Source organism: Hesperophylax consimilis, chromosome 20 (assembly GCF_061612785.1).
Source record: "Hesperophylax consimilis isolate HC1 chromosome 20, BYU_Hcon_1.0, whole genome shotgun sequence".
In the NCBI taxonomy this organism is placed as follows: Eukaryota; Metazoa; Arthropoda; class Insecta; order Trichoptera; family Limnephilidae; genus Hesperophylax; species Hesperophylax consimilis.
The window spans coordinates 9976327-9994340 of record NC_142855.1 but is presented as its reverse complement, the minus strand read 5'-3'; the positions used below and the strand labels follow the sequence as shown (position 1 = coordinate 9994340).

General features: G+C 35.3%; 1 protein-coding gene and 1 long non-coding RNA gene across 3 annotated transcripts; both read right to left on the bottom strand.

Annotated features, from left to right (window-relative positions):
* Positions 1 to 333: 333 nt before the first annotated feature.
* LOC149414047 (uncharacterized) lies at positions 334 to 8386 on the bottom strand. The gene is made up of 4 exons (XM_089643991.1): positions 8045 to 8386; positions 6857 to 6994; positions 5247 to 5399; positions 334 to 1768 (listed from the first exon to the last, which is right to left on the bottom strand). Exons 1-4 carry the CDS (start codon positions 8178 to 8180, stop codon positions 723 to 725), a joined length of 1473 nt encoding a protein of 490 aa, XP_089500117.1. The 5' UTR covers positions 8181 to 8386; the 3' UTR covers positions 334 to 722.
* Positions 8387 to 11687: 3301 nt separating this feature from the next.
* On the bottom strand, positions 11688 to 15900 carry LOC149414046 (uncharacterized). 2 transcript variants are annotated; one of them, XR_016304049.1, is made up of 4 exons: positions 15844 to 15900; positions 15349 to 15501; positions 13004 to 13156; positions 11688 to 12900 (listed from the first exon to the last, which is right to left on the bottom strand). It is a non-coding gene; the product is annotated as an uncharacterized LOC149414046 (long non-coding RNA). The 2 variants fall into 2 exon arrangements; XR_016304048.1 differs by having other exon boundaries at positions 15803 to 15871.
* Between the last annotated feature and the right edge of the window lie 2114 nt (positions 15901 to 18014).

Sequence of the window (18014 nt, the reverse complement as noted above, 5' to 3'; positions counted from 1 at the left end):
ATAGTTATCATAAGTGGTTCATCGGGTAAGGTACCTTCAGGATGCTACTTACCAGCTGCGTGGCACGCTGCATCGGGAGAGGATGGTTAGCTCTCTCAACCTATCGCTTGCAGAGAGATAAATCATTCGTCTCACTCCTGGACTCGCTGATCCCTATCCATCCCTTATACCCTTTGCCTTCCCAGAAATTCCTCTACTTTCTTTCCTAAAAACGACCATCCACACGGCATCCCCAAAGATGACAGGCTCTGAGGGAAAGTATTTTCCTCAGGACCTGCTGAGTGCGTTTAATATAAAAAAATACGAATAATATAATTTTTTTTTCAGCTGGCATTTCTAACGGCAGATAATCTATAACATTTGAACACAGTTGATAATATTTATCACATGACAACGGATCGTTTCTACGACTCTTCATGAGTTCAAGAGCTCGGCTGTGGAATGGTTAGCCGTTCTCTGTGTTTCCTCCTTTCTACAATGTCATGGGTCACTAAAACATTGACGGCATTAGACGAAAATAACAGAATTTTCCAATACTTTTATGCTGAAATAACATTAAAAAGGTTTCGCTCCACTTCGAAATCACGTGTTTCTTCAAATTTCCCTTAACAGAACATGAATAATTGCAGTCGCAATATGAAGTTTTTCATCAAATGAACTTTTATATAACAAATTATAAATTTCCCTTTTAAAACCATTAGTAGTTGCAGTCGGGAAAAGGGTTATTCTACATTGTGAATCCGCCGCATGTGTTTTTGTAGAGCTCCCTTTTGGGAACATGAATAGTTACAGTTGGGACATGAAAAGGGTTTTTCTCCACTGTGAATCATCATGTGTGTCTTTAAATTTCCCTTTTGAGAACATGAATAGTTGCAGTCGGGACATGAAAAAGGCTTTTCTCTACTGTGAGTCCGCATGTGTACCTTCAAATCTCCCTTTTGAGAACATGAAAATTTGCAGTCGGGACATGAAAAAGGTTTTTCTCGACTGTGAGTCAGCATGTGTCTAGTTAATTTTCCCTTTGTAATACATGAAATTTTGCAGTCGGGACATGAAAAAGGTTTTTCTCCACTGTGAGTCAGCATGTGAATCTTTAAAACTCCCCTTTGAGAACATGAATAATTGCACTCGAGACATGAAAAAGGTTTTTCAATACTGTGAGTCCACATGTGTCTCTTTAAATCTCCCTTTTGGGAACATGAATAGTTGCAGACGGGACATGAAAATGGTTTTTCTCCACTGTGAGTCAGCATGTGTCTCGTCAAATATCTCTTTGTAATACATGAAAAGTTGCAGTCGGGGCACGAAAAAGGTTTTTCTCCACTGTGAGTCAGCATGTGTCCCTTCAAATCTCCCTTTTGGGAACATGAAAAATTGCAGTCGGGACATGAAAAAGGTTTTTCTCCACTGTGAATCCGCTTGTGTATCTTTAAATATCCCTTGTGAGAACATGAGTAGTTGCAATCAGGACATGAAAAGGGTTTTTCTCCACTGTGAGTCCGCATGTGTATCTTTAAATCGCTCTTTTGGGAACATGAATAGTTGCAGTCGGGACATGAAAAAGGTTTTTCTCCACTGTGGGTCCGCATGTGCGTCTTCAAATTTCCCTTTGTTGTAGATGAATAGTTGCAGACAAAACATGAAAAAGGTTTTTCACCAGTATGGGTGCGCAAGTGGACTTTTAAGGTGGACTTGCCTGAGCAGAAGTTACAATGGGGACAAGAAAATCGTTCTCCCCCCGGATGCGTCTTCAGAGCAGTCGATAAGTCTGAAAACAATTATGGATAAGAGTTTAATAATTCATAAAAAACGTTAAAATTAAGATTCCTCGAAATGAGTTTGTTTGTTTTTGAATCTTTATTTAGATGTACGCAAATTTTTTCATAGATCTAGTAGGAAAATATAAAAAATACAGAAAATAACAATTACATTTTAAGAGATAAAGATAAATACACAAAATTACATTATATAAGATATCTAGGTGACTAAAATAATAATTGTGAGTATGTTCAACAATCAAAAATTATTTTTTACATATAAAGCACATGTCCTACGAAAAGTGCTAAGGCTTGGGGCTTCCTTTATAACATTTAGTAGGTTATTATAAAGTTTTTGCCCTTTATAAAACGCGCTGTTTTGTGTGCATGAAAGTTTAGTTTTGGGAAGCCTAAAATCTCTGCGTCTTCTCGTAGGATAATTGTGAACATTTTCATGGTAAATAATATTTTTTTTGGGAGCATATTATTTTGAAGCTTATACATCATTGTTAACGTATTATATATTATATGTTGTTTGGTTGTCATCATATTTAAATTTTGTAACATAATTTTAACTCTAGTAAAAATGATGGATTTTAAAATCATCCTCATCCCCCTATATTGTCTAACCTGTAGTTTATTATTTTGGGCTTCGTTACATAAGAATAAAACACTAGAACAATAATTTAAATGCGGTGTAACAATAGAATTGTAAACAAGGCGCGTTGTCTTTAGATCCAAGTTATTTCTGATCCTTTTTAGGAATCCAACTTTTTTAACAATTTTCTTTGTTATGTATTCTGTTCAGTAAGTTATTAAGTGTTCATCAAATTTTAATTTTTCATCTAATATTACACCCAGATATTTAGTACTACTCACCCTTTCTATGTTTAAGTTATCAATTTTTAGTATTGCCTGCTCGTTTCCTCCTATACTATCCACAATTAAAAACTTTGTTTTCATAACGTTCAATTTTAGTTTGTTTTGGTTTAACCAAAGTGTTACACAATTTAAGTCAATTTTTATTTTTTCAATGGCGTCCTGTACATTTTTACTGGCTATGTATAACAATGTATCATCAGCAAAGAGTTTAATTGCACAATGCTTCAACACTTTGATAATATCATTAATATATATAATGAACAACAGTGGACCTAATACAGAACCCTGCGGAACGCCTTTATTAGTGTGATGTGGTTCAGATGTTATACCACCATATTTTGTTACTTGCGTTCTTTCTGATAGGTAATCAACGAACCACTTATTTTCTTTACCATTAATTCCAATATAACTTAATTTCTTGATTAATCTATCTCTGTCGATTGTTTCAAAGTAGGTTAAAATAATAATGGACCAAGACTATATTCTATGGGAAGATAAATAATAAGATGGATAATGAATGAAGATCATTTTGCAAAATCAAAATTATTTCATCATTAGCTTATTTTGTAAAGTGTTCAAAAATATGAGTTAATTGAGATAATTGGTAACATTATTGTAAGTATAAAAGTTATTTGTAACACATAAAAAACTTTTGAAGTAGGTAAAAAAAGGTTAGGCTTGGGTGAGTTCACTGATTATTGCACGATCGTTGATACGAATTTGAACGATTGATAAAACTATCGAAGAAAGGTGAGGTGTTCACGAAACATATAACATTACCCACCACAGTGTCACCTACTCAAACCTACCTCACACCCAGCATAAAACACCAAATTAACAACAGTTCTAAATTTATGTATTATATACAAATGTAAATATTTGGTAGACACTGTAATGTATGTATAGAAATAAATAAAAATTTAAAAAAATTTTAAAAAAAGCAAACACTTTGTGGCTTGACATTATACAAAATGAAACAAACACTTAGTTTTAAACCACTTTATTTCGAGTTATATTTGTCGACCGGTTTCGATTGGACTCAATCTTCATCAGGACAATAAAATATAATACTTAATTATAATACAGAGTAAGGTATAAGGTAAACATAAAAGAAAGAGAAAGTATGTAGTAGAGGGAGAGAACATCAGAGACTGATTGGTGCAGGGGGTGGGGAAGGGGTAGGGGTTGGGGGAGGACCAAAGGAAGGGTGGGGGTTAAGGGTTAGGTTGGAGCAAGGAAACAACTTTAAAATCGGGCTGTTGGTTATTTCTATCTGTTTATTTAAAATTTGGGAATTATTTTTCGTTGATTTAGAAATTTTTTAAACTTCCTTCAGAAATAAGGCCGGCCTTCTATACTAACAATAACTTAGCAAAATTTTTAATTAATTCTAAAGACAAAGAGGATCAATTAAGCCACTCTGGCATCTATAGACTAAATTGCAACGATTGCCCAGCAACCTATATAGGAAAAACCGCGCGAAATATAAATATTAGAGTTAAAGAACATATCAGGTGCTTAACAAACACAGGCTTCTCAGAATTTGCCGAACATTTAATCAATACTAACCACACATTTAATAAAAACACGGGAGTCCAAATAATTCATAAAAATAAAATAGGAATACGCCTGAATAACTTAGAAGCTTTGGAAATTTCTAAATCAACGAAAAATAATTCCCAAATTTTAAATAAACAGATAGAACTAACCAACAGCCCGATTTTAAAGTTGTTTCCTTGCTCCAACCTAACCCTTAACCCCCACCCTTCCTTTGGTCCTCCCCCAACCCCTCCCCCTACCCCTTCCCCACCCCCTACACCAATCAGTCTCTGATGTTCTCTCCCTCTACTACATACTTTCTCTTTCTTTTATGTTTACCTTATACCTTACTCTGTATTATAATTTAGTATTATATTTTATTGTCCTGATGAAGATTGAGTCCAATCGAAACCGGTCGACAAATATAACTCGAAATAAAGTGGTTTAAAACTAAGTGTTTGTTTCATTTTGATTGATAAAACGTTGTTCAGAGGCGAATTTAAATTTACTCAATGTCTTGATTGGTCAGGTAAGTTATTGTTTAATTAAGCTGGACATTACTTGAAATGTTTTTGTCCAAATGTCGTTAATTTGTTTTTAAAGAGGTGAGTTAAATAAAAACGTAAAATTTGTTAAATACATCTTCAGTGCTTGTTGTTAAAGGGACTTTAAAGAAAACTAATGATTATTTTTTGTACTTTCTGTAGAATTATGACCGGAAATATTAGAAAAATTTCAATCACGCAAATTACTCGCATACCTGTTAGGTGTATAGTAGCATGGAGTGAATTTTTTTCCCGAATTTAGAAATCGGTATAGTTGGGAAAGATGATCCATTTATTAACAATTGGTATTTATGGCAAAATCTAAGTGCGGTGATACTATAACCCTAGAAATGGCCCCTTACTGCGAAAAGGTTCCCCGCCTCTGCCATATACAGTGCAAGCATCCATGCATTTCACAAAAGATTTAAAGTTGAGGTCTAAAGGTCTCAGGATCCATTTTTATGGACTTTATTACGCATTATTTAAAAAATAAAAATTATTTATTATACGAAGTCAGTTTTACCTGCTTTCGGGGTAATACTTTGAGAGCGCTCTAAGCAATCCTTTTTAACATCCTGGAGGTCCATATCAATTTTTATATAAGGATTTTCTCCTCCTTCTTCTTCTCGGGGTCCTGGTTCGGCCTTGATGGTAACAGTCTCCATATGCATGCTACCTGGGAAAACAAAACGACAATGCGTACATTAATTTGCCAAGACGAACTGTGTTAAATTTCAAATTACGGCCCCCCTACAGTATTCAAAGCACAACGCGTTTTCAATACTAAAAACTAATTGTATTCGGTCAGTGGCTGGGTTGGCATCGCGTTTGGTTCCACCCAGGCGTCGTGTGTTCAATTCCTCGGCTGGCTAAGTCCTCTGTCACTCCGCAAGCAACATTTTCAGCTTACTGTGGTAACCACAGTCGAAATATGTTCATGTGCCAAAGAAGAAGTGATGATATGAGGAAATGGAACATTTTAGTTTATTTAAAAGTTACCGCACAAGTACCATTTACATACATGATTGTTATTGAAGGTCATAGTACATACAGAAAGAGATTATATAAATAAACTAGAAAAAATATATAGATACGTACAAAATTAAACATAGAAATGAATTAGAAACGAAAATAAGAACCTGTTATGCTCTGCAAAAATGTTAGCACAGTAGCAATGTTAGTAAAGTTAGCATAGCTTTATTTTTCAACTGAGGCATATTAAAAAACATTAGCTAACACAGCATAAGATAAGAGTTACTAATTGGTGTATGATCTATTTAAAAGAGAACTAGCAGTACCACACGTTGCTGTATCTCAACCTCTCTGTGCAGACAGAGAAACAATAGCGCGTGTTACTTTTAGCAAGTTTATCCAACAGATGGCGATGTTTTTACCTGTCACAGGTGAAATCTATATAATATAGGTATATAAAAACAAACGCGTATTCGAATACAACGTTGTATAAAAAATCAAGGAAATCGGTGAAAAACTTTCACTTTTTGAAAAGAACACTTTTGTTTATATATATAGATAGAAGATTGTAGCCAGAAGCGTGATATAACTGTTACAATAATACATGCTAGGGAACCTTGATCTAATGATAGGAACATGGAAGTGAATCAACATTAATACATAAGGCTATCCAGCTATTGAACGTTATACTAAAATACATAAAGGTAACATGAAATAAAACATGATATAATATAATACATTGATGAGTGTAACCTTCGATAGTTAGAGTGAAAGAAAAACAGGTGTTCATATAAATAAAAATGAGATATGTTTATCCAAGACAATATAAATTACAAACAAAGTATTATAAACTTGTAATCATTCAAAACGATAGCAGCCAAAATATAGGAAATATTAGTTCACGATAGTATTTTTTATACTGAATTTGAAATATGAGATCGACAAAAATGACATGCTAGCTCAATTGGAAGGCAGCGATAACGACGCGACTAATATTGCTCGTGTGTGTCTGGCCATACAAGTATGTAGTTCCAGTGCGGTAACATCCTGTCCCCCTACTATGAAATTCATTTGAGTCTGTTTGAAAATCATTTTATTGAAGTGTATACCTAATATTGGATATACGAGTTAATAAAATATTATCAAGGGAATTAGGCTTACCCGCCGCTAGGTGAATTCTTTCCGAGGACTCAAAGTATTCCTTTTTAATACCAGGAACCTCGATATCAATTGCAGTATTAGACATTTCACTTGCTTCGATGATGACTCCGTCTACATTTGAAGGCTCCGTTATTTCATCTGTCAAGAGAAAATACCTTGTGAACAAATGGATGATACAGGCGCAAAAAAATATCTAAAAAGATAAGAAAAGTTATTTTGTGACCTTTTGTAACTTGCTTAACCGTTAGTAGTTTGTCAACTTCATTAGAACAGGTCATATCACAGAATCGTTTTGGGAAAAAAAGGGTCTTGGGTGAAACGCTAGCTTTAAAGTCCGAATTGCAAAGGTCCCTACGAATACCTTCTTCAGACCCCCTCCCTCACAACTGAACTTGAAATAATACGGTTCCATGATAACTCAACACAGTGACAATTCAAAACACCTTTAAAAAGTAGTATAAAGTCATTAGAAACGATGAAAAAAAATTAAACCTAACCTACTTAACCCAGTTAATAATTTTTTTGTTTCGAAACTTTCCATGACTTTATATAACTTTTTAAGGATGTGATGAATTATCATTTTGATGATTTATCCGGTCACCAAATAATACATAATATGTAAATATTTTTTTATGCTATTTTTTCTAATATATGTTTTAAGAACAAAAACCAATTTTGGAGGCGTAGGTTAATATTTTGGTTTATTAAGAGAAGCCTAAAACTTTTACATCAATAGCAATGGCCACCAAGTAACAATCGGTTTTAATTAAAAAAAAATAAAACTACTATTAAAATGCATTGTTATATATGAGTGTTATCATCTAATTACTACAGAGTATTTTTAACATAAAATGCGCGTAAAAAGCGTGTCCAAATTTTCTGTATATTATAACTATATATAACTATTTTTTTAACATGTCGCTAGAGATCCTCACATTATTTATGGCGTCAAGTATTGTTTCTCCCTCTTGCAACTCTTTTGATGACTTCCGTTAAAATAAAAAAAGGCTCAAATCATCGTAGAAACACAAATCAAAACGCGAAAGACAAAATCAATCCCGAGTAACGATTTTTTGACGCCACAAACTACTTCACTTAAAAAATGCCCGACACAAAGAAAAGATTTGTCATTTCGATTGTATTTTACGTCTGTATAGCAATTATGTGCCAAAAAAGAAATCAAATTACCTGAATTATCTTCGGAAATGGATTCCGGACATTCTTTTTTGATAAAAGGAAAGTCTATTTCGATGTCCGTTAGTATCACAGGAACAATCTCTTCCGCACTTGTTCCTGGTTCTATCTTGATGGCGGTGGAATCCATTATTTTATCGTATTCGGAATCTGGTGGTTCAGTTTAACTTTAACGTTAAAACGAGGTTGCAGAATTTATTGAGAGAAGGACTGATTATTTTCTTGCAAGATCTGCCAATTGCCGAAAAAGCAAAACCAAATGACATAACCAACAAAAAGTGACAGGAAACTTTGTGGGGAAGTTTATCCATAGATACTGCGGAAAAGAAAATCATTTCTTAATTTACGATGAAATCCAAGTGTTGCCATTTTAAATATTCTTATACTCTTAACAATGTTAAAATTAAATGAAAATACTTCATTTTATATCACTGTTTAAATAATTTGGAAAGTGTGTAAAACAACATGGCTGCTAGGCCATTTTGGCTTTAATATCATTCTTCCAAAATCGCACAAATGATCTGTCCACGGCTTTTTAGGTTCATGAAAATAATTACCTACAATTGACTCTTTGTTCCTAGTACCTACATAGAAATAAATGTGTATGTTGCCATTACTGTCTCTGTATAACCTCACTACTATACGTTTAAGTCCGGTCTAGTCTTGAAACCCATTAGAAACCGATCTGAAAGCTCAGATCTCATTGGCTTAGAATTTGACATCTCATGACAGTTGTCAAACATCATAAATATGATCGTAAACCAATGCGTAATTTAATATCTTTCTCTAGTGAGAAAGGTACTTATACAAATTACATTATTATACAAATAAAATTATTAAGAAACATTTTCAAACATTGAAATATCCCCAATGAAATACGAGTAGTATCTACCTGTAAATTATAAACTGTTTTAGCACATTCAAAAGCTGCCGCCCCTGAGTTTAGTTCGCTGATTTGCCGCCGGAGGCGCTACTCTCATTTCTGTCGGCCAAGCAGGGATCTACGCTTCACCAGTGGTTTGCGCAGGTTCGCGGTATCCCGGCAATTTACATAATATTATTCTACGCAAGTAATATTTTATAATCCAAAATCTCTTGATAAACACGAAGAAAGAAAACATTGCTTGTATTTTTTATATCTCGTTAGGTATGTTATATGATTTTTGAAGCACGAATGTATCACAAATATTAATAAAGCATTATTCCAACATTACGTCAATTTGTGATTGAATCATTAATAAACAGTTATATACAGAATAACAGACTATTATTTCACATTCTTCTGCATAATACGATACCAAATGTTACAAGAACATACAAAATTTCGCCTTGCAGAATCTTATTTGTCCCCCTAACATGGACTATCTATATCCATCCCCTTGAAGGACATATTATGTGATTTTTACGTAAAAGTACTAGAAACTACTCACAGTTTTACAAGTAATTTACCCAAAGGATAAAATGATATTTACTATGCCAAGTGGGTCAAAACCTCAACAATGATTTACGAATGTAAATGAAATAAATGACGTAAACATTAAAATTCTTTCATACTTCTCCGCCTACACCGAAACCTACCCTTCCAAAGGAATTAGTTTCCAGTAGTAATTATAAGATCTTTGATACCGCAAACTTTTAGGAAAAATTCGTCAATTTTACGCAAAATACCGGTGAATTTTGTCGTATTCACGCGAAATTCATAATTTTCGCATTTTTCACGGTATATTCTGGTATTTTAAGAAACCAGACATATGCTAAATATTTATTGTGTATGCTTTTGAAAAGTTTGAATAGCTATAAAACTGAAGGCAAGTTTTGGCGCTTGTCTTTTCAGACAAGGCGATTTTAGTTGATCAACTCTCTGTCGAATGACACTTGATAGAATCGACAAGTGTGAACAACCAATCTACAGAGTTGATCAAGTTATTAGTTTAACGGCTAAATTTTAAGGCGATCCACTACGTCGTGTATTATTTTAAATTGAGCCGCTATCAATAACAACCCTTACGTAGATGGCGATAAGGTTTAAATTCCCGCTTAAAACCATCCGCCTGTTTTGATTTATGCAAGAAAAAAACATGGCCAAAAAGTGCATTTTATTTTGAGGATGTTTAGGAATAAATATTTATTTTTTTCCGATCATTTTATAAATAAATTTTTAAATTCTCCACATTATACAATAAAATCATAACCGAAAATGGGTTCGTAAGTAGGAGATTTTGAACTTTAAAGCAGTTTTCATAGGCCTTTACATTATTTTTTTCTGGGCTTATAAAAAGACTTATCCAAAAATACTCGATTATTTCAAAGGCCAAGATGTATTCTACTCGCACTATTTAATAAAAACATCTGAAACATTTCTAGGCGACCAAATTTTCAAACCGAAAACAAATGATTTTGCATAACTACGTATGGCATTGCCTTAAAGCCCGTCTACTTTTGCTGTTCGAGTGTGAGTCATCGTACTAGTTTTACATCGAATTGACACGTCCGAACACATGTTTCAACTCGTTTGCGATTTTTAGTTCCCTGCGTCCTCTGGCCAAAGAAGACGTTTATATTTAGGTCGGATGACATAATGTTCAGGTGTATTTATCACTACCAAAGCGATGCCTGTCTTTGGGATAAAAATTTTAAAAATATAAATGCGAATAATATTATATTATTTTTGAAATGGGACATAGAAAAAAGATTTTGATGAGGATAAAGTTGTCGAGTTTCGCTGCAAGCATAATACGCATTTATGTATTAATAAAATTATTTAATTTCAACTTTATTACTACTGGAAACGTCAATTTAAGTCGGTGGAGATGGAAATCTCTCTCAAAACAGTATAGGCACCTACTTCAATTCTTCTTAGAATCCATTTTCTAACCCAAATATGACGTTTATGTGTTTTTTCCCTGACAAGTTCTCAAGTTCATTCTGCAAAATGTCAGAAATTATAGAGACGCACGCACGAATTATTTCAGTTGACGCTATCTTAATTATCAACATCAGTTCGAGTTAAACTAAAACGTCTGCACTAATTATTGTTCAACAAAAGTCGGTCAACTAAAATCGCACCCTCTGAAACGCCATATCGTGTAATGGAAATGTACTTTTCTGAATCTGTGCTATGATGTGTTATAACGATGATGAATTGTCATGTGATGAATAAATTTGTTCTGAAAATTCATTTGATGAATTCTCATTTTATCAGTTATCTAGAAACCGATAATTGAAACAATATTCCTTTGTTTGAACCACTATATTTTTATATATGCCGACCGGTTTCGGAACAATAACGGGTGAATTTTTTTTTTAAGATGAAGTTCGTGAGCTTATGATTTCTTATTTCCATCATTTCTCCACACACTTTCTCCCTTTTGTTATCATTTACTTACACGTACATTTATTAGCTAAGAAGCATTCAATGGCCAGAAAAAATAACTCATATATTAAATGGACATTCAAATAGGTACCATTTAAATCTTAATATACATATCATTTGTAAAAATATGAAGGATATGTCTAAATAAAACAAAAATTAAATAAAATAATTCTTGAATATCCACCAGAAATTACTCGAGGAAATGAAACTAATGAATAAAATACATTATCTCTCAGAATTAATAAAATAAATAATTAACTCATACAATGTCAAAATAGGTATATTAATGTCACGAATACATAAACACTTTGCATGAGAACATAATTTATTTAAGCATACACAATATGTCAAGACATCCATTGATTACGTTTTTCCTCCAAATGAAGTTTTAAAGTTCCTTTTGACGAACATAAATAGCTACAGTTTAGACATGAAAGTTTTTATCCAGTATGGATAAGCATGTGACGTTTTAAATTTCCATTATCAGAACACGAATGGCTGCAGTAGGAACATGAGTAAGGTTTTTCTCCAGTATGGGTAAGAATATGACGTTTCAAATTTCCCTTTTCAGAACATGAAAATTTGCAGTAGGAACATAAATAAGGTTTTTCACCAGTGTGAGTAAGCGTGTGACGTTTTAAAGATCCCTTATTAGAACTTGAATAGTTACAGTAGGAACATAAATAAGGTTTTTCTCTGGTGTGGGTAAGCATGTGACGTTTTATAGTGCCCTTCTGTGAACATAAATACCCGCAATTGGGACATGAAAAGGGTTTTTCTCCAGTGTGGGTAAATATGTGAAATTTTAATTGTGCCTTTTCAGAACACGAATAATTGCAATACGAACATGAAAAGGGTTTTTCTCCAGTATGGATAAACATGTGACGTTTCAAATTTCTCTTTTCAGAACAAGAATAACTGCAGTAGGAGCATGCATAAGGTTTTTCTCCGGTATGGGTGTTCATGTGACGTTTCAAATTTCCCATTTTAGAACATGAATAGCTGCAGTAGGAACATGAATAAGGGGTTTCTCCAGTATGGATAAGCATGTGACGTTTTAAAGAGCTCTCTTGTGTGCATGTATACCTGCAGTCGGAACATGAAAAGGGTTTTTCTCCAGTGTGGGTAAGAATGTGAACTTTCAACTGTCCCTTTTTAGAACACGAATAGTTGCAGTAGGAACACAAACAAGGTTTTTCTGCAGTATGGGTAAGCATGTGACGTTTTAAAGATCCCATTTGAGAACATGTGTAGCTGCAGTCGGAACATGAAAAAGGTTTTTCTCCAGTATGGATGAACATGTGGCGTTTCAAATTTCCCTTTTCAGAACATGAATAGCTGCATTCGGAACATGAAAAGGGGTTTTCTCTAGTGTGGGTGAGCGTGTGACGTTTTAAATATCTCTTCTGTGAGCATGAATAGCTGCATTTGGAACATGAATACGGTTTTTCCCTGGGATGTGTCTTCGGGTCCAAATCTGAAAAAGATGACGTGGCGTATAAACCTTAATAAATATAGATTTATAGAATGAAAATAGAAAATTTTTAAAACGAAATCAGACAAACAAAAATCTATTTTACCTGCAGTCTCGATAATAATTTCAGAGTGGTCTAAGCATTCCTTTTTAACATCCAGCAGGTCTACGTCAATTTCCGTAAAATGAATTCCAACTCCGTCTTCTTCTCGGGGTCCTGGTTCTGCCTTGATGGGAATAGTTTCCACTTGAATGCTTCCTGGAATAACAAAACAATAATACATTGAAATGCAAAGACATGCCGAGGGTTAAGTTTAGAGTTACGGTCGTCGGTGCAATTATATGATTATTCGTAGATTTTGTCGGATTATAGAATATTGTTTAACTCTCTTGCTCCTTGCACAAGCTCTGTCACAGAGAGTACAAAATTTCAACTGCATAAAAATGTTTTACCCAAAAACTATAATTTTTATTCCAGGATGTGGGGAGGATAGTGCAATCCCACACGTCTCATATAGATATACTCATTTTTTTTACAATAGATATGTGAAAAATGCAAAAGTGGATGAAGAAAAATAAATAAGGCGTGGTCTTGAGAAGTTGCGCTTGGTGCTGGTAAGCTGCGGTCACCACCGTGTTGGCGGAGGACATTAGCCGCATCCTGCTTCCAGTGACCCGGTGTATTATCAGGCCGGCAAATCCATTTTGTCATAATTACGTGAACATTGTCGATGCACTGCTATATCTTCTGTATCCAAATATGATTCTACAGGCGTCAATATATTGGATTCGGAGTCGTTCTACCGAGCAAGTTCGGTAGTGACACCATGTCTCACACGTATACAAGTCGGTACAGAAAGCGTTGAACAGTATTTAACAGTATTTCTGCATTTACAAAATCTGCGGGCAATCATATTAGACACGATAGGTCTTGATTAATAATGTGCCCCAAGTGTTTTACGTTAGTAATCTTTATACCTCGATCGACGGAGCTAGGAGGATCATGTCGTCCGTGTAGCTTATGTTGTTTATGCATACATTGCTAATACGACAGCCCGCTTTGATATCCAGGCGAATTGACAACTCGTCCATATATACATTAAACAGGATGGGGGACATACATCCTCCTTGCGTTACTCCTGACCGCAAGTATATTGGCTGGGAGTATGTAATTGCACAACGTACAACATTTTCTTACTGGTAGTGCCATCGAAATAGTGTATTTATATATATGGTAGGTATATCCCCAGCTTTCAATTTCTCCCATAATGTTGTACGACAGATCCTGTCGAAGATTTTACTTAGATCTAAGAAGCACCCGTATACGGTAGTTTTTCGTTTCTTGTTGAATTATCTTATTTGCTTTACAGTGTATATTGCTATATTAGTGGATAGTCTACATTTAATCTTTAGACATTAATTTATCGTGTCATTTAGTATTATTTTCAAATAATCTTGGAGTTATAGTTGCTAAGGATATTGGCCGATAATTGCTGGAGTTGGTCATGTCAGGCTGTCTGATTTCAGGATTGGAGTTATAATTGTTTTCATCATTGCATCCGATGATGATTGTGTTTAAGGATTGCGTTGAACATTCATGAAGCATTCTGTTCTTTAGGATTTTCAGACGGAATGTATAGTTTTTTCAAATCAATGCAATAATTAATCACGGAATCCTTGTAATTCATATTCACGAGAGCATAAAAATACATGTCATATGCGTTATCTAATAAATATCTGAGTATTTTTGAGTGATTTTTGAGGGAAGTAAATCTTGAGGAACTGGCAACGGTTTACCGGGCATAATCAGTAAAATTGTCGGATTAACAATCCCTTGTTGACAGGCCGATTACCATTTATAATGCGCAGTAGGAATATAGGCATGCTGATTCTGCTCTACGGGTATTTTAATGAAGCCTTCTCAAAGGAGCTAGCAGCATTGATCTCCGGTGCAACGGTGCATGTGCGCGAAGCTCAACGGACTCGAGCGGAACACCCGGTCTCAGTTGTTGTTGGCTTCATGAGAACGATTTGTTTCTTCGATTCGTTTTTGTTTAAGACGGCTCGTATGTGGAACGAGTTACCGGCGTCTGTTTTTCCTCCATTATATAATGTGGGCCTCTTTAACACCAGCATTAATAAATCCTTCCTTACAGCCCTTTAATCCACAACGCTGTCTAACCGGTGACGAAAACAATTATAACTCCAATCCTGAAATCGGGACAGCCTGACATGACCAACTACAGCAATTATCGTCTTCACACTCTACAAACAGGGGTGCTCTTTTGCTCTGGCTCAAAAAAATATAACGTTTTCTTAGTTCCGACAAATGCCTGTAAATATTGGGTAAAATCAAAAGGATGAACAACAAGAGGGAAAGTCGAAAACAAGCAGCTGTCCTGTCTGCGCTAATTTTAAACACCTTTGTGATATATACCCAATTCAACCTACTAATTGGCTCGATCTTTATACCAAGAAGGTCGATTTCACCTGCGCCTTCTTCCTCGGACCCAAGTTCCGTCTTGATAGAAACACTCTCTGGGTTGGGATGATCCATGGTACTGCTGTGGTAGCGTCCTGTTATGTGATAGTAATTGATCTTAGCTGAAAATGAAAAATAACTGTGTTAAAACATTGAACCAAGTAACTTTTTCACGAAATTATCAATCCACCAATACCACCTTGCAATAAACGGCCGCTTTTAATAATGACATGACGGACGAACGACCGCTTAAAAACTTTACAGAAACAAACGTAAAGTTTAAAACTTGATAAAAATGTGACTTGATTATTATCGGTCGCTTGGAAAGTGTTAAAGATACGTCACTAGAAAATAAGGAGAGCTCGAATTTTAAGAACTTAGATATAAAAACGTGATGGTTGTTGAAATAATCTCAAATCTTACAAATGTAACTTCATTATGTTAAAGTTTATACAAAATATTACTTCGAAAGGCGAAGCAACAATTTACTACGCGCAAGGTTGGAAAGCAAAGAAGGCGACCGGGCTGAAGCCAAATGTCAGTGTGTATTATATCCATAGACAGCGAAAAATTAAAGAAAATAATCACGAAAGTAAGCACCGGACAATTGTTTATCCAAATTGACGCTTATGGAACTTTTAAATTATATGAAACTTTCTTACGTGTACCCGGGGTTGCCTGACTTTTCTCTACTTTCTATAAATATAATATGCATGTATTATATATGTATAAACCTTCCGGAAGAAATTCTCTAAATGATAGTTAAAATCCGTTGCGTGGTTTAGAAGAACTAAGCGCACAAACAGACAGACGTGGGTATTGACTTTATTTTACACTATTAACTTAACCTTTCAGGCCTCTGACATAATGATTGTTATATTTCTTAACCTTTCAGGCCTCTGACATAACTTTCGTCATAATTATCAACCCTTCAGGATTCTTTTCAATAAACACTGAACCAAAATTACTGATTACGAAAAAAAACATATATTTTATTAGACAAATGTATTATAATCATTTCTTCCACCTCACTTTTTGTCGTTTCATATAATATAAATTAAAGATTTACAAAGTTTCATAAATTTTTCTCAAATTGAGATGGGAAATTTTTGTTTTGTAGTGGTGTACATTTAATTTTAATGTGGTAACTTCTGCCTATATTTGAATGTAAATGATTTTTTCTTTCTGACACCATTTGGCACATAGTTTTAACTATGAAGCTAATCCCTTACTGACGCGTCATAATATCTCCCGACAACGATTTCAATGAGACCCTTTTTTACTGTTCATCAAAGTACAATCCCATTGGAAGGGACCCACCCTTTCCCGACGGCTGTGTGAGGAATCTGATTGTTAACCTCCTTAGCCGCACACGCCAGGACTCTAGGGCTATTCCACACCGATAAAGCATAAATGAGGTCTATGGCTTGTGACAGGCGAATGCGAAAACACAATTCGTAAGGTTAATTCACAATCAACTTACCGGGTGGCGAATGAAATCTGCATCTCGAGAATCATCTGTCAGCACTAGAACGGTGATCGTTGTACGGTAGCACTCGTTATTTTTAATTGGATTGCGATAAAATGCGTTTGATGGATTATTCCGATAAATAACCGGCGATAGTATACACATTGGTTTTGACAGGACGAACGTTTTTTGTGCGATTGTGCGGCTCACGGCACTCCGTGGTTATAGCTGACTTGTGTGAATTTAAACTACACAGTTCAAATTCTGACCATACTATTGGTTAGCACACGCCCTGTCAAAAGCAAACGGCGTGACGGAACATTATTTTAAAACGATTCTAGACCCTCCAATTTCCCTGCATGCATGATTGTTAGTACGAAATAATGTATTAATAGTAACACAAAATAAGAACACATCTGAAATGTGTTCGCCTGGTGGTTTGGCATCTTAAATTGAACAATAAATAAGGAGAACAATATTTAAAAGTGGAAGTATGATTGAAACATAAAAATATACAAGCCGCGTATCGAGGGCAGTTCACCCCACTATCACTATGTAGTCCCTGCAAGAATGAGCGTTGCGAGCGGCCTGGCCACAAAGAGAAATATCTCTTTACTCTCTTTTTTTTATGTGACACCTCACAAGAGCGTCCCTGCCTGTGCAGTGTACAGACAGGGGAACTATGTCACCACCCGGTTGGGCGGCGTTGTGAGGCGGAATAAGGTAAGGGCTGTAGGAAGGGATTTGTTAATGCGGGCCTTGAATGGCTCGGATTATAGGAGGGAGGAAAAACAGATGCCGGTAGCTCGTTCCACATTCGAGCCGACTTACACAAAAACGAGTCGTAAAAACGGCCCGTTCTCATGAAGCCAACGTCAACCGTGAATGGGTGTTCAGCTCGTGTCCGTCGAGTTTCGCGCACGTGCACCGGTGCATCATGAATCAATGCTGCTAGCTCCTTGGAGCAGGCTCCATTGAAATACCTGTAGAACAGACACAGCATGCCTACATTGCGTCTATGCATTAGAGAAGGCAATCGGTCTGTTAACAACGGATTGTCAATCAGACGGATCGCTCTCCTATGCACAGATTCAAGCAGGTTTATTAAGTATTTTGGGGCACCAGCCCAAAGGTGGCTCCCAAATTCAATAGTTGGGCGGACTTGAG

Bases quoted from the DNA above. Each gene is read 5' to 3' on its own strand.
- LOC149414047 (XM_089643991.1), bottom strand. From the start codon at position 8,180: ATGGATTCCACCGCCATCAAGATAGAACCAGGAACAAGTGCGGAAGAG. The intron at 6,995-8,044 runs GTAATTTGATTT...TTCTCTTGACAG, and splicing joins CATTTCCGAAGATAATTCAG to ATGAAATAACGGAGCCTTCA. The intron at 5,400-6,856 runs GTAAGCCTAATT...TTGTTTTCCCAG, and splicing joins AAGAATTCACCTAGCGGCGG to GTAGCATGCATATGGAGACT.